At 37.8% G+C, this 16484-nt stretch overlaps 1 protein-coding gene across 5 annotated transcripts in view; it reads right to left on the bottom strand.

The window, feature by feature from the left end:
- The window catches only part of SULF2 (sulfatase 2), a 138918-nt gene that overhangs the window by 47545 nt on the left and 74889 nt on the right, over positions 1–16484 (bottom strand). For all 5 annotated transcript variants that reach the window (XM_054081805.1, XM_054081806.1, XM_054081804.1 and 2 more), the window contains 3 exons: positions 14533–14714; positions 12626–12874; positions 6997–7236 (listed from right to left, as the gene is read on the bottom strand). In XM_054081805.1, the coding sequence (XP_053937780.1) occupies positions 6997–7236; positions 12626–12800 (415 nt within the window). In that variant the 5' untranslated portion in view covers positions 12801–12874; positions 14533–14714. The remainder of the gene's footprint in view (positions 1–6996; positions 7237–12625; positions 12875–14532; positions 14715–16484) is intronic.

Here is a 16484-nt window from a genome sequence, read left to right as displayed (position 1 = left end):
TAAAAATTTACCAGAAGTATCACTCCTCCTTTTTATGTATCATGGTCACAGAAGAATCTTAACCTTTAGATTTATCCAACATTTCCTTCTCCACACACAAACCCCCAAAACCTCCCCACCTCCCCACCAGCAGATTCTCAGACCCTTTCTAATAAAGAATAGTCTAAGCAAAAGCTTATCTAGCTTAATGCTGAATCGCTACTAAAATACCAAAGTCTAAGCGCCGTGCTACTTGGGCCAACTCCAACAGAATTTCACTTAGAGCCATTTTGTCTATAGGATTTGAAGAAAACCTGATCGCCAAGTTTCAGGGAGCTACTGAGAAATGCTGTGCAAGAAGAAATATTTGCTGTATTTTAGCAAAGCTGTTGTTTTTTGTTTTTTTTTTTCAACTAGCAATAAACTTGGAATAACACTGCTAAAAGTATTAGTTCACAAATAAAAGCAATAAAGTCATACTGAATTCAATTAGAAAAAAAGTACAATCCTGGTTCAATATAACCACAGAATTCCTTCCAACAAGATATTCACTGAAAGGAAAGAAATCTAGGTTCTACAGTAGTTTATTACCTGTACATTTACCTTCTACTTCAGACAAAAAAAAACCCACATTTGACACATTTTTTTGGCAATAACCAGTCACCACACAGTCCTGAAAAGCATCCATCTCAAAACCGTGTAACATGAGGACAGGAAGTGCTCTCATTTCTAACGTGGAAGACATGATAAAGGTGTCAGGGCAGTGCTCAGGCTACTGAAACACACAGAGACACATGAGAGTGCTCCAGTTCAAAGAAACTGGAATTCAACTTCTAGAAACCGGAACCAGAGTCTATCTGCAAATTTTATACTGTAGACATTGGTGAGTCTTTGAAATAACCACTTTTCTCGCTTATGCATTTCACTAAAAGATGAGGTGCAGCTTATTATTGTGCCTTGGAACTGTCGAATCACTACACCTTTCCAGTGCCCACTAACCCACGTATCACTGCAGTACACGACAACTACATAACCGCGTGGGTCACATAGAAGACTCATGCTTTAAAGCATATAGGAAAGACAACTTAGGAAACTTTTATTCCGTAAATTACCTCACTAAGTTAAATTTGCTGTTTTTAAAAAATGTCTACCACCACCAAACATTACAGAAAGGCAAAGGAAAAAGAATGCAAGAAGATACCAGAAGGTATCTAGCTAGCCTGGTAAACAAAATCTCAACCTGGAGTGAGGAGGCAGCAACCTCTCCTTATTTTTGGCTGATAAGTTATCGAATATTGAACACAAATGGCACTGGAAGAGGAAAAACTCCATAAGTTAACAGGGTCTTTTAAGTACTGCCATCCTACAAATCTAAACTAACAAACATTTTACAAATTTTTTCATAATGTGCAAATATTCTGTTTAGCTTTTAGCTATTCTGAATGCTGTGAAACAATAATCCTATTCCTGAAGAAATATCAAGCTATGAATTACTCCTTGCTTGAAACAATGAATCAGTATGACAAAGCCATCACGCTTTAAATGCTAGAACTGGCATCCTCGCAGAAGTGTACGCTATAGTACGGGGAAAGAAAAGATAAGGTGCTTTTCACAGTCTACAACATTCTATGTTTAAAACAGATAGTTTTAGGGGAAGAAATGAGAGAGTAGATAAGAAGGAAACGCTATACAACTGGAAATCAGGGAGCCACAGGCACAGGCTTATTTCTGTAGTTGTGGATGACTTCATTTCAGACTCCCAGGAAAGTTTTACTGGATTGCAGGCTATCTTCCGGATTTCACTCAATGAGTTATTCCCAGAAGTGTATCTATTCCTCTCCAGCATAGTTAAAATGTGCATTAAATAACATAAAGGTACATGCCAAAGACAGGTGAAGAAACAGTAACTGTACCGACAAGTTTCACTTCTACCTCACTGCGCAATCCCCAGGAGACCACACTTTACTTAATGTGTTCTCATTTTAAGTTACCACACATTATAATACGGTTAAAGTGAAATTACCGGTGCAGAACTAAATTCATAGAAACAGAAGGAAAAGATACATACACATTTGACTTGAAACCAACTTATAGTATAGAAGTGAAGTTAAGGCTGGAAGTAAAAAAAGTCTTTAGGACACACACGGAGGCACAGAGACAGACACACAGACACACGCACACGTGTGCACACAGCAGGAAACCCAGAACTATCTTTTGTTCACAAACGTCATTCTCCTGAGTTTCTGCAGCATATTCCAGCTCAGTAATTCACTGCCACAGACTGAGCCCGCCAGAAGCAGTAACAGGGACAGAGTCAGTGGATTTGGGCTATTCATCAGGACTCTTCTTACGTCCTTTCCAGAACAGCTCCTTGGATTCCTTTTGCAATAACACCTTTCATGATATGGCCACTATGCTGAATCTTTCTTTCACACCATTTTCAAGCCTAATGGTCTCAAACCATCTAACAGATATAATTTGACAGACCTTACTAAGAAAATATTTCTATAGAGAGAGCAATAGGTCTAAGGAAACTAATTTACTTTCAAAATAAATAATGCAGAAATCTGATATCCAGTTTTGAACAGTCATGTAGATGTCTTGGAGGTGAATAGCGTAACACTTCAGTTCCTAATAGTGCAAATCCCTTCTAAAAATTAAGTCTGACTCTAAAATCACTTGGTTATCATTTTAAAAAATGGCCTACAGCTCTTCGTCCACTGCCCAAGTTATCTGTCCTGCAAACAGGACGCTTATTCTGACTGGCTAAGTTTTTTCCTTATGTGCACATAACACGACAGAGTGAAGTGCAGCGTGGCAGAGAGGCTGAGGCGCTGGGACGTGAACCAAAACTTGCACCTCCCCTTAGTGTTTCTCTTCACCTACAATGCAACCTTGGAGTACTTCACTATTCTGTCTCTACTTCTGCCTACCCTTTGACTCTTTAGGACACCAGTTATTCCTTACCAAGCAATTACACGCAGAGATCAACTTCAGTTAAGTTTTTAAATATTTCTGTAATTAAAAATAGCAATTACTGTGGAGTGCAAATTCTACAGCAGTGAACTTACCACCTGAGAATTTTTCTCCTGGCATGTACCTACATATTAAAATCTGGTTACACACCTTTCAGGTCCATTTGTCCTTTAATAAACATTTGCCAATAGCCTTTCTCCTCTTTTTTACAATTTAATGTTAAAATCACTTTAAAATGTCAGTGGAAAAATAATTATTTTAATGCAGTCAGCCACTGTATCTTCTTAGCCTAATATTAATGGGAGGAAATGGAAGATTGTCACTGAATTCTAATGAATTCATTAGTTAATTATTGTAAAGTCCTGTGAAAGCACTAAGAATGATTATTATTTTTATTCCCATGAAATCTTTTGTAATAGCATAAATGGACCTCCTACGACTTTTCTCTAGGTTCAAAATACACGACTGGTGCAAAATGGCATTTATAAATTCTTGGCATAATTCAGGTATGGACTCGGAAGAGTAAGACACTGACATATTACCAAACAAGAAGTAGCTTTTTCCTGTGTTCATGGGTTCATTTAACTGAAGAGAGTTTGCTGTACTATAGGGTCCCTGCTCAACAGGGACAAGGGTGGTGATTTAGCCAAACTGCGTCCTTCATTTGCTGCACACTGAGCCGCGTTAAGCCCTAACATAAATTAACAGAACTATCTCAGAAGGTTCACTGAAGCAAAAGTGTCCTTCTGCCAGGCTGAATTTGGCCCACAATGCCTAATTCTGTTGAATTTAATAAGATAAACATGTCTTTTCATTTCCTGCCTGCAGATAAGGCTGACAAAATATTCTGGAACCAGTCACCAATTTTAAGACCTAACCATTCAGCCAGCCAGGCAAATGGAAAAGAGAAGCTTTTCTCATTAAGTAATGTCTAACGGAAAGTTTAAATCTGTATTCCAATAAAATGTCTTGGCATTTGTTGCCGCAGGACCAAGCATGCAACAATGCACTGTGCATTTTAAAAGCTGTCTCACAGAAAGAGATGTGTATGTTCACAGAAAACAGAACCTTTTTTCTGTAAATGTTGACACAGGAATCTCTGGCAGAGAAATTCCCTGACATTCAGAAATGGCTGTCACAAGATCGCTTTGTTTCTTCTCCATTCTAATCACCTTCTGCTCCAAGCTGAAGTACTAGCATCCACTATTTTAAATGAGTGATGATTCAGATCTTGCTTACACTGACTTTTCTAAAGATTAATTCATCAGTTGACTTTATTTACATAAATTGTCCTTCTTGCCTAATTTCCCACAATATGTAGTAGGACAACAATGAGGAAAGCTCTTCAAAATTGGACTGGCTGCTTAACATACTGAGAATAGGAACTTGTTGCCTATGTGTAGTGACCATGTAATGAGAACACAGTCTTTTGGTCGCTTTCAGTCTTTTCAGTCCCACTGGCATTCTTTAGATTGAGAGACAGGTTAATGCAGTGGAAGATATACCTGTAACACCTACTGCCTCGATGGTTTCCATTGTAGAAGGAAAATCTATCCTTTTCATTGTCATATTTAGTTTAATTCATCCACATGACAGTGAGCCCTATGCATCATGGTCAAAATCCTGACTGTTTAAGCCGAGGACAGAGCTTCCCTTGAGCTCAGAATCTTCCTTCCATCTCCACTTTGCCAAGTTTGGTGCCTAACAAAGCTACCAAACCTTCTGAAGTCCCAAAGTTCAAAATCGTAAAACTGACAACCCAGGCTGAAACTGAGAGACACTTACAGGAAAGTGGCACCTTTTCCATCTCCTATCATATTTTTAAATTGCAACTTGTGCAAGAGAAACCTGCACCACACAGCTCCCTCCTGCCTGTGCACCAGCAGCACGTTTCCCAAAGGTATCAGCAGCAGCACATGTCTGTGTAGATCTAAACCACAAATGCCACCACCACAGGGAAAATAATACAATGCTAAAAGAATGCCAGCAGAATCATCTTTTGCAACAGGACAGACTGCAGGGAGATCACAATGAGTAGAAAAGAGGGCAAGGAGATGTGAAACGAGCAGTAGAAAAGAAAAACATAGGGAAGGTTAAGTGGAATAAGAGTACAATTTCTTCCTTCAAGTTTAAACAAAAGAGAAAAGAGAAAGAAAAACAGAGAGAAGGGCCTGGCTTATGAATTTAAAAAAAACCCAAACTCCCTTCCAAAACAATACTTTCTCACTCCAAGGTTGTGAACTTAAATATATAAAAGCAGGCCTCAGAAAGCTTTATTCCACACAGCCTCTTTTTCTTCTCCTTCTTTTAAAAAGAATAAAAGGATCAACAAGCTACACTGTATGTTTGCAGGGCAAACCAGAGCTACCGTGGACCTCACAAAATAATAAACCACTCTACAAATGAACTCCTGTGCTTTCCAGATCTTCCTTTGTTCACTGCAGGCATGTCCAAGGAGGATTCCCCAGTTCAGAGAAACTGTATTCAGAAGCAATCTCCTTAGCAGGTTACTTTTGAAACTTGAGAAACTGACTGAAGAGCGTTCTAAAGTGCAATTTCCTGTTGTTTCCGAAGCAGGTAATTCTGATCCCATCTTTAGAAAAAAAAAGGTAAAAAAATACCTTCTTATTGCTGACCTCCTTTCTAGCGGATAACTCAAGACTTTAACAGGAGATCAGAAATGAACACCAGCCTCCAGTGATTGGAATTTCCATTTAAATTTGTATAATATCATATCATATTTAACTACCTGGACAAGGATCTTCGTGTTTGTAAAAGTACTGTTTCTGTGTGTTCCAATAAATACAGTTTGCAAATTAAGAGACTGAACATGACATGTAGATTCACTAATATCTCGGGTCTAAGTTTAAACAATGGTAACGTAAAAATATATGACATACGAATACCTGGACACTTGCAACAGCTGCACAAATCAGTAGAAGTTGCAGGTGATTGAAATAGAGTCATTGAATATAAAAATTGTTAAAATACACAAATGCCGGTAAACACAAGACAAATAATCTATGAAGAATAAACCATTAACCTTGGTGTGGAATTCATAAGATCATTGCTACTTGTGCCAGGAATGATAAGTGGAGGGAAACAGCAACCAATTAATAAGGTAGGTGCACTTCCCCTAATTTATTTCTTTCCAGATAATTCATGTCTTTATTTTAGAAAAACAAAACAAGGAAATTGCCTATTTGTCTTAAGACCAAGACATTGCAGCAATAACATGTAAACCTCACATGAATAGTGAGAAAGAAAATAACGATCTCGTTAGAGTTATTTGAGATTCATACTGCTTTCTGGAAGCCTGAAATGCTAAAAATTCAAAGAAAAAATGCACACTATCAATAATAACTGTACTACAATACTGTAGCATGTCTACTATAAAGAAGACAAACAGAATCAGGTTTATGTCTGTTCCTCATCACGACGAAAGACGTTAGCAAGAAATGCAACAAAAGCACTGCAACACGCAAGGACCTGAACCTCAAAATCTCATGTCGGGGGAATGCAAATAGGAAATAGGTGTGAAACACATGCAATGCATTAGCTGAACTCCGTTTTACAGGACAGTTGTTCCTAAGGAGCACTGCATGCAAAGAGGATCACTTGTTTCTCAGGAGCACATTTGATCTTGCCAATTTTCCCCTCAAGTATTCACTCATCTCAAACACCTTTCTGAGAATGGATTACCTAGAAAAAACAACCTGGCTGACAGATCTGCCCCAATGCGCAGAAGAAGCAGTTCCTTATCTTGTGTTCTTAGTTTGATTAATGTATCTGTTTTATGAAAAATTCTAATCACTAGTTCCTTTCCATAGCATCTTTCTTGTCTGTTCCGTGCACCTTAAGTGTTCTACATGCGCTATGCCTTTGAGTCAGGCATGAACATTCTTTTATCCTTCCAGCTTCTGAAGCTCTGGCATTCTGCACTGGTGCAATCCATGACAAGAACAAATAAAAATATGCTATACATTAACCTCCATTAATAAATCTAAGGAAGCTTCCAGACAGAGTCAGCCTTCATCTCACCTGTCCTGTATCCCGTGTTGTTGAGGTACACCGCAAAAGTACGTATTTCATGCTGAGCCTGCCAGGATGGAGAAGAACAGTTCTCATTGTTAGTGTAAGTGTTGTGGTTGTGGACGTACTTCCCTGTAAGAATAGAGGAGCGAGATGGGCAGCACATGGGTGTCGTCACAAAGGCATTGATGAAATGAGCACCTCCATGTTCCATGATGCGCCTTGTTTTATTCATCACTTGCATAGAACCTGGAAGAAGAAAACCATCACAGAATTATTTTGTTGTTTCAGTCACAAGAGCTAACTAAGAGCTCATGTGTTACATCAGAGATTAGAATGAAGCACAAGTAGTAAGGGCACTGTAACCCAAACCCAAAGACATTACTCTCTCCCTGCTAGCAAAGCTCTCCCATTGTTTTAAGAAGGAGCAGATACTTAATTCCTAACCTAAGATTTAACTCAAACCTGTTGACAAAGATCACAATGCTTTTTGATTTCTCTCTGTACAACCTCAAGATTTACTGCTGTAACTATCTACAGCCTTTCTGGAGCCACCAGTACTGTTCCATAGCTGAAGGCAAGAACCAGCAACAATTAGGCTGAGACAATGTGGCCTGAGGGTGAAATTCACTTTGTGCAGCAACCCTGACCGTAAAGTTTGCATACTCCTTAAGTGTTGTTGAATCCCTGGTTTCAGAAGATATCTGATGCACTCACTGCCTTCTGTTTCCGCCTTCTGCAAAAGTCTGAGGGATGTAATCACTGAATGACAGACCCATTGAGGCTGGAAGAGATATCTGGAGATTACTAAACCCAAGCCTCTGCTGAAGCACAGTCTGCTACAGTCGTTCTCTAGACAAAATGTTCTTTTTCCTAATGTGAGGTATTAGCAGGTATTAATCTCTAGAACTTCCACTGAACCAAAGAAAAAGTAAAGCCCTCAAAATAATTTTCATAACCAGTCCGCTGATTTCTATCTCGATCCATTTTGATAAGTGTTACTTAAAACTCTCTAAATTTTCTTAGGCTTGGTTCTGCATAATCAGATTTTTAGATGACTGCTTGGAACAGATAATACCATGTAGTTTATAACCATTACCTTAAAAACAAACACGGAAGTTTAACTGGCAGGGTGCTGGATGAACTGGAGTAATGGATTTTTGTCAACTATTACTAAAAGCCACATTGTTGCCAAATGGCTTTTACATTTCCTATTTAAGACAAGGCTTTGGGCAAGAACTGGATCTTTGCAACAGACATTCACCTAGCTAAATCTGAATCCATACCAGAGTTCCTCCTACATGGAGGAACACCAAGGATCAGAAGAAAAAGACATTTAGCTTCTGCATCGGAGTGAGTTATACTTCATAGGGAGAATTTCCATTTTCCAGAGAACTTGCAATGATACCTGTCATCAGTGTCACCTTGCAAAAGAAAGTAAGCCTTTCTAACACCAATCCTTCCTTCTTGTTATGAGCAGGGAAAGCCAGTAGACAACATAGAAATGAAGGTATGGGTTCAGGCTGGAGTAGAGTTGGGGCTAACTACCCAAGCTTGGATTAATAGTTCAGCCTTAATGCATCGTGCAACCATCTGGCACAAACTGTATGTTGTTTCCAACAACAATGGGTTTAGATTTCTTCTTAGCTCTTTAGGGAGACATTTCATTATGAAATTGCAACAGTAAGTTGATTTGATACAGGGCACATTGATATAACCAGGAGTCAAAAGCTAGAGGGAAAACGGTCATAAGCCAGATACGAAATCTTGACTCTCTGGCGCCATGAGGGAAGGTTAATTGCTAGTGATGGGTCATTTCACTCAAAAAGTGCCATGGCATTAGTTTTGTTGAGATCATTTTGTTGGAATGAATATAAAAAAGAAATACCTAAAAAAATATCTGTTTGTGCATTTTGCAGGTCGAAGCACATCTCTGTCACACCACTTTGTGACAAGAACCAAGACAGGACATTGGACTCTCCCTTTAGAATTTGCTAAACTTCATATAGAAAAATAAAGTTTCTGAAGAAAGCAAGATTTTTTGTTTCGATAACTGTGAGGCAAGTGTTAGCACTCAAAGGCTCTAACAACGCAATTAACAATTACAACAGTCCGTTATACATTTTGTGAGCCTGAGGTTTCCTCTGTGTTGTCACATGAGCTAGGCCAAGCATAAACAGGCAGACACGAAGAATGTTTTGTCATCCCAATATTAAAATACAATTTAACAACCCCTTTTAAATGACAGAGACATCTGTACATAAATAATGGTACATGTTAAGACTCCCCTTGGGGACAGTAACCTCCTTTAATAAAACTGCTGTAATGACAAGGCCCTATATATCAACAGTCTTTAATACAAAAGCATATGATCTAATCTGCTTCCCCAGCCCGAGAACTAACACAGGCTGACAGATCAGTGGAAGGTAAAAATGTAGCACACTCTTCTGTACAATCTTAAATAGGCCAGCTTTAAATATTTTAAACAGCATTAAACCAGCCAGCCAACACTTATTTTCTTCAGCTTGGCTCCAATACAAACATGGAATTGTAAGCAAAAGTAGAAATTGATCTTTCTGTGGCAGAAGATTAGTTATTTGTTAATCAGCAAGTGGAAACCTGACCAAATCACCTTTTGAGCTGGAAAACATTATGGGTTTTCATTAGTGGATGTACCAAAGGGAGTCATGCTTTGAAGTGTCAATATTCAATTCACAAAGTGTTTTGTGACCCCTCTATAAACCACTGATAATAAATAAAAATGATTTAGTAGTTAAATGTGAAATTCCTAAACTACTTTAATAAAATATCCATTGGACTACTGTGAAAATATGAAAGTTGAATCAATTTGATGCATTCAAGCTGCTCACTGAACAAAGTGAAGCAAAACGTACATTGAAATTCCACTTGAAATTTGTGTGTTACCCATAACTTTGCTTAGTGTGTCATCACAGTTCACTTCGGAGATAACGCCAATATTTTTATTAATATTAGTGGAGAAAATATACTAGTCATTCATGAAATAATACTGACTTACTCATTAGTTGTGTTTTGTTGTCAGAGATGAGAATTTACATTTTAGGGAGCTTCAGCTATTGAAGAACTTGTAACATGTCTCAAGTGACTTAGTCTGCTTGGAAGCACGATTTAAGGAGTGGTCTCCATACACCGATAAGTTAACTGAAACCCAGAATGTTAATTAACTGCCCCCTCAAGCCTTCTATTTTTATTCTATTTGAGTCTCACTAGATACCCCTTTCACATCTTCATTTCCTTTTTTCCTCACACTTAATTCTAAAGAAGCTCTAAGGCCCTTTATCTCCAAGTATGATAACTAGGAAAAATTACCTTCCACATTACTTTTGTACTTTTTCAGTGGAAGATGTAGGAACATACAAATCACATCTAGTCAGATTCCTCTAACACAGCTGAAATATTTTCTAAATAATCAGATCTTTCTCCAACTACAAGATAATGAAATAAGCTGGTTTGTTAAACCACAGCAATATGGTAGGCAAACCTAATTAAACTGGAGATGCAAAGTCCATCACAAAGGGGACACCAGCATTATACTAACTTGGACTTACATGGCTGTATTGGGGGAAAAAAAAAGTCTTTGTTTCTAATTAATTCTTTCTCCTCATCCGTATTTTCCTCTTCTTTATATTATGCTTCACAGTACAACTCTCCTGATTAGACAGTCAACTGCGTGTGTATGTTTCAGTAGTTCTTGGTGTTCTCTTTGTCTTCTCCTGTTTGTATCCACTACAATTTACACTAGTTCTCCTTTGACCTGGGGATTCTGCTTCCTTTTCGTCAGCCCCTCATCACTTTCTGGCTTTGTTCAATATAAGGCTGAGGTCTGGTTTCCCAAGTAAAACTCATGACTAACACTAGCACAAATTAAAATAAATAAATAAACAAATAAATAGATTGTGTTGTCTTCCCTTTTGTCTCAAAAGTAGCCACAAAAGAACAATGACACCTGCAACATCTGTTACAAAATATTCTTAAAAATAACTGAAATCTTACTTGTGTGCAGTTTTCTTTGCTAGACTTTCATAGCTTTAGCTTTTATTTGTAATTCACAACTTGCTTTCGTCTTTCTTAAATGCATTAACCACAAACCCCACAAATGGCAATTTTGATTAACTTGGACAGCTCACCAGACAGTAGACAAGAATAAAAATTAATTCAAACAAATATTTGGTCTCATAAAGCCATTAGTGGTAAATGACAAATATAAAAATCTCTGCTTCCTTAAATGCATTTTCCTTACTTAGATCCTAATCTGTGTGGACACGTGCCCATTATGCTTGAAATTGGAAAGCATCAGATTATCAGAGTAAAGAAATATACTGTCCAAAGGACAATTGCATCAGAAACAAGCAGGCTGGCATAAAATAGCAGATGATAAATTTTTTAGAACCACCTCCTGAGGTTTCAAGATAATGCACACTTAGGTTCTTTTGGATATACATTATTGAGATGACTTTATTTGTGATCCAAATAAGCATTTAAAGGAAAAAAAAAGACAAATCTTCTAATCCTACTGCCTTGAATTACATTTGTGTTTGGTACGTTACAGCCATAGCAGGCTTTCTCGACGCCTTTGAGAAGAATGTGACATCTATGACGTTGCAGACACACAGTAATACTTATAAAAAGGAAGCATCTGTAAGAATACTGCTGTGTTGCTGTGATTAACTTCTCAACTAGACGAGGAAGTGTATAAGTAATACAAGTTGATTAACTTTACTATTGCATTGTTTCTTCTGTGAGGTCTGTTAGCTAATTTTTCCCATCCATGCTAGAAATTCAGTGCAGTACCTGTAAAAAAAACCAACCACTAGAACACACACATACAAGCTTTCGTCTTTCAGATGATCCAGGCTTCATACTCACTTAAAAGCATATTTCTAATGCAAATTTATTAATATGAACTGGTTCATGTTAATCACTTCTAAGTACAGACAACATTTGCTAAACATAAGCTTGTTCAGGTAACAGAACAAACCCCAGACTCTGCCAGTTAATTCATTATTCCAAATCATTAGGCAAAGCATGTGTGCAATCTTAACCTCCTCTCTATAACAATTAACATAGCATTGAATAACACAGCAGAATCTTTTCATACTAAATGATTTTGTTCAGCAGCTAACTCTGCATCTAAATGGACAATACCAAGCATAGCAGGACTACGTTAGGTAACGTTTAAGTAATTAAAAGTATATATGCAATGAATGTCTGCAATTACACAAAAAATTGGGTAATTACATGGTTATTAACACCACTTATGAATTCAAACCTACTGCTTTGGCATGTAGCTTCCTAGGTCATACTTGCAATTGCCAGAAGCACAGTTTAGGTGTGGAGATGAAGACAGATAAGCAGGAATCTCACATTTCCACAGAAACAGGAAGTCTGGCATTTTAGGTTGAGCCTAACTTTTGCTGTCTTTGAATTGTATGCAGATGGAAAATATTTTCTACATAAAGGTATGTTTAAACTTTTGTTACTTGTTCTTCCTATCATTTTTCACACTGAAAAGAAAATTATTTTGAACACAAGAAGCTAGCTTCAAGGAAAAGCAGTACCATACTCATTAGCTAAAATACTCTTTATGTTGGGTTCTTACCAAGTTCTACATCCTGATCATCAGTAAGAACAAGGATGATGTTTGGGCGGATATTTCTACGGTCTCTTTGAAATCTTCCCTTCAGACGCTGATTTAACAGGAAAGCTGAACTTCCATCCAACAGTGATAAAACAGTCATCATGAATAATCCAAGGACAATACTATGCTGTGCCATATTGTGGTGATTTAGTGTTCTCTCCGAACACAGTGTGTTAACGGCTTCTATTTCTTTTTTTGTTTGCAGGTCTCCTATAAGGGAGAGGGAAACAAGTATTTATTTGTACCTTGATCTCCCTGCCTCGCCAAGCAACAGCAAGGTTCTCTCCAAAGAAGTAAAAAGCAAAATACTTTAAATAATCTAACTACTGAGGAAAAATAACAAACCCAAAAAACCAACAATGCAACTGAATGTTTTCCCAGTGCCAGCTAGGAGCAGAAACTTGAAAAATTCACAGTTCATAAGCCATTATCAACTTAGGCAAAAAATGTCACTATATTCTCAAATTTGGCAGCAAGTTCAAGGATTTAGCAAGGTATCAAACTCTTACTTTTGCTTTGATGCATATAAAAAGCAATCTTCTTCCTTATGGTTCTGGGATGTTTTTAGATGATATTTCTGTTTGTCACATCAAAAATGCAGATATTGAAGAAAAAACTCTATGTCTATGTATATTTTTAAACAGGATTATGTTAAAATTTACTGAGTTAACAACACACTTGCAAATTCATAGAGAAACCTCAGACAGAAGACTTGTTACACACTGATTTATCTTACAAATTTCATTAGAGAGCAGAGCTGCTCGGATCTTGGAACTATGGTATGATACTGTTTGAAGTCTACTACAGCTTTGATGTCAGTGTGATAGACCGTCAGCATTTCTGTTGGTTTCCAAGATTTTTTTTTAACTATCATTATTATTAATGAACACCTCTGAAGGCCCATTAGAGCAAATCTTTGGGAATGGATGCACCAAGATGATTTGCACTGCCTGTGACTTCTCTCCAGCATAAATACAATGCCCCAAAATTGACTTGTTTGCAAAACAGAGCACATTTAACTCGTACTGCTTCTGATTTTGAGCCAATAAAAAAATCTTAGCAAATCCTACAAGGAGATCCCAAAAAATGAATAAGCATGCTGAAGGATTTTTGAAACCACAGTTTCGCTCTGTGATCTCTTGGTATAAAGGGATTTTCTCTTGCTTTCAGAAGTCAAAATAACAGCATGAACTGCATTGAAAATATCAAGTACTAATTATTTCATCAGATCCAGTGATCAATGAGTCAGTTTTTGATGAATTCCCTACTTGCTGCCTGCCTTTTCCTGGACTGGCGCCAACGCAGTGAAAAATCAATTAAAAATGACACAAGGGAGACTATCTGCTTTTTGTAAAGACCAGAAATGCCCAAGTAGAAAGAATCTAGCCCAGTGTGGCTTACCCAAAGAAATACACCAGCTATTCTGTCCCTAAACGCTCTTGGGAAAACCATATTTCCTCCAGCAGATTATTTCATAGTCACATTATTACTTCATCTCTGTCAGCGTCTGTTCTTTGAGATAAACTTTGATTAAGAAAGTTCTCATGCAATAGCAAAACCACTGGTCTGAAAAATTGTACTCGGCTTCTATGCTTATTTAAAAAAATACATATTGAAGTGAACAGATACGCAGCTATAGTATGATGCAATATTTATTAAGGCTGCTTTCCAAAAATGTATACTAATAGGGTTTTGAGGAAATGAAAAATCCATCTTCCTCACTGGTGTCTCCAGTGAGTTTCACAGGTATGTGAAATTAACCTTTTTCATAGAAACAAAAATTGACTTTAAATATCCTAGCACTTGTTCCAACGGGTAGGGAAAGAGAAAAGTACAACTTCCTAATTTTACAGATACAGCTTTAGTACCTCTGCTGCTGCTCAAAGATTTGCCAGGCTATAGCAGAAGGAACATCAACAAGTCCTATCGATTTTCATTCCTTGCACTCAGAATTCCACCTGAAGCAGTACAACTGGGAAGAATCATGTCAGATTCAATGTGTTGCTACTGTCCACAGTAGTCAAAAGCGGCTCGAGAGGCAAATCTGGATCTGTTTCAAAAGGGAAGGGAAAAAGAAAAGTTAGTTTAGCACGCACATATTCCTGGACACCAGCTCTTTGGGGGAGGAGGTAGAGAAAAGGCTTCTGCTCTTCAGAAATTACTTTATACATACCTCTGTTTAAAAAAAACACCCAACCTGACATCACAGGGGCTTTCATTACACACAACATTTTTCTGAAGGTCTAAAAGTCAACGTGGAGTTTTTTCTGCTCTATACTAGCCAATCATTTCTCGGAATAATAGCACCTGCTGACATTTCTTGTAGCACTTAGAAGGCTGTCTGTTCTCGTTAGATCTGCTCATAACTACAGTCACTGTAGTGCTGTGCACACAACAGTCTTCCTTGCACTTTTCCGACTTCTTTTAAACAAATGCATGGAAGTAACTTCATGACCTCATTGCCTCTCTCCTCTCAGTCTCTTTTCCTCACAGCTTATTGCCCCTCACTCACTCCATTCTGTCTAAAAGCAGAAGCTGAACCCAAATCAGTGTGCTGCTTACTATCCATAAAATGCTCAGCGTGTTTGAGGATGTACATTAACTGCTATTCCACAGTATTTTTTTATCCACACTTGCATATTCATGGTTAAAAGAACTAGTTATCTCTGAGAGGATGCTGCGGGTGGAGAAGAGAATTCTATGTCAAGTACAACAGGCATCTTCTACCAAACCTGTTATCTCTTTCTCAACCACCTCCTCAATTAGGATTTTTCAACTATTCTGATGTGCTACGTTCCTATTATTATCAGGGTGAGCACTGGTGGGAACCAACTCAAAGTATGTAATTATGTGCAAACCTCATACCAATAACTAGGTAAGAAAATTAAAGCAATTTTAGAAAATAACCTGTTTCTGGAAGTATGTATTCATTAAAGACAGACATGCCACAACTAACAGTATATATGCAGTAAAATCTAAAACCCAGCTTTAAATAGTTCTCAGAATAGCAACAGAGGAGTCTCTCACACGGATTGCCAGTGGTCAAATATAGATTGATTTTTTTTTTTTTTTAACCCCTAGTCATCAGTGAACTTCAGGGAAGAAATATGACATAAAGTCTCTATTAACAGGTCTTTCCCTATTTCTGTCAACAAGTCTAATCTGCAACTCATAGATAAAGCAGGAAGAGTTCCACAGCAGTGCCCCAATCTGCCTTCACTCTTAATAGAGCACCCTCTCCAACGAAGCATTTTGATCTGAGTGGTGCAGATGGCCCACTACAGACCATCCTCCACTGCTAAAGATGCTTAATCTGTGGTGGCTCTCATGAGAATTAGGTATGCCTCTTATTTTCTCCCAGATTACACATATGAACTTGACAAGCCTGGCCACTCCTGTTTTATACGCAGGAAACTGCTATCAGAGATTTATGAAATGTTCTTCAGCTGGGGCATCTAGTGGAGCTTTATTAAACCTAGGAAACCTCCTAGTAAGCTGCTTTAGAGAAAGTCTGGTCCTCTTATTTTCTACAGTTTACGGTGGAGTTTAACAACTCCCCGACTCCCTTCATAGCCTGAATTAGACACAGCTGCCTCTTTTTGTTCTTAATGCCTGCTAGTATGGGGAATGAGAATAGAGCCAAACTTAATTCTCCTGTGTGGCAACACAGAACATTACAGTAAGTCACATTATAAATGTGGAAGAGATAAAGCCAATCTTCAGTACATTTATTCTATTTTTTAAAAGAACAGAGCCAAGTTCTGTTCCCAAGTAGCATTTACACCAAGGAAAGGCTTCTTTTTAATACTGCCCTCAACAA

This window comes from Cuculus canorus, chromosome 16, assembly GCF_017976375.1.
Source record: "Cuculus canorus isolate bCucCan1 chromosome 16, bCucCan1.pri, whole genome shotgun sequence".
In the NCBI taxonomy this organism is placed as follows: domain Eukaryota; kingdom Metazoa; phylum Chordata; class Aves; order Cuculiformes; family Cuculidae; genus Cuculus; species Cuculus canorus.
The sequence above is the reverse complement of the archived record's forward strand: the minus strand, read 5'-3'. Positions and strand labels throughout refer to the sequence as shown.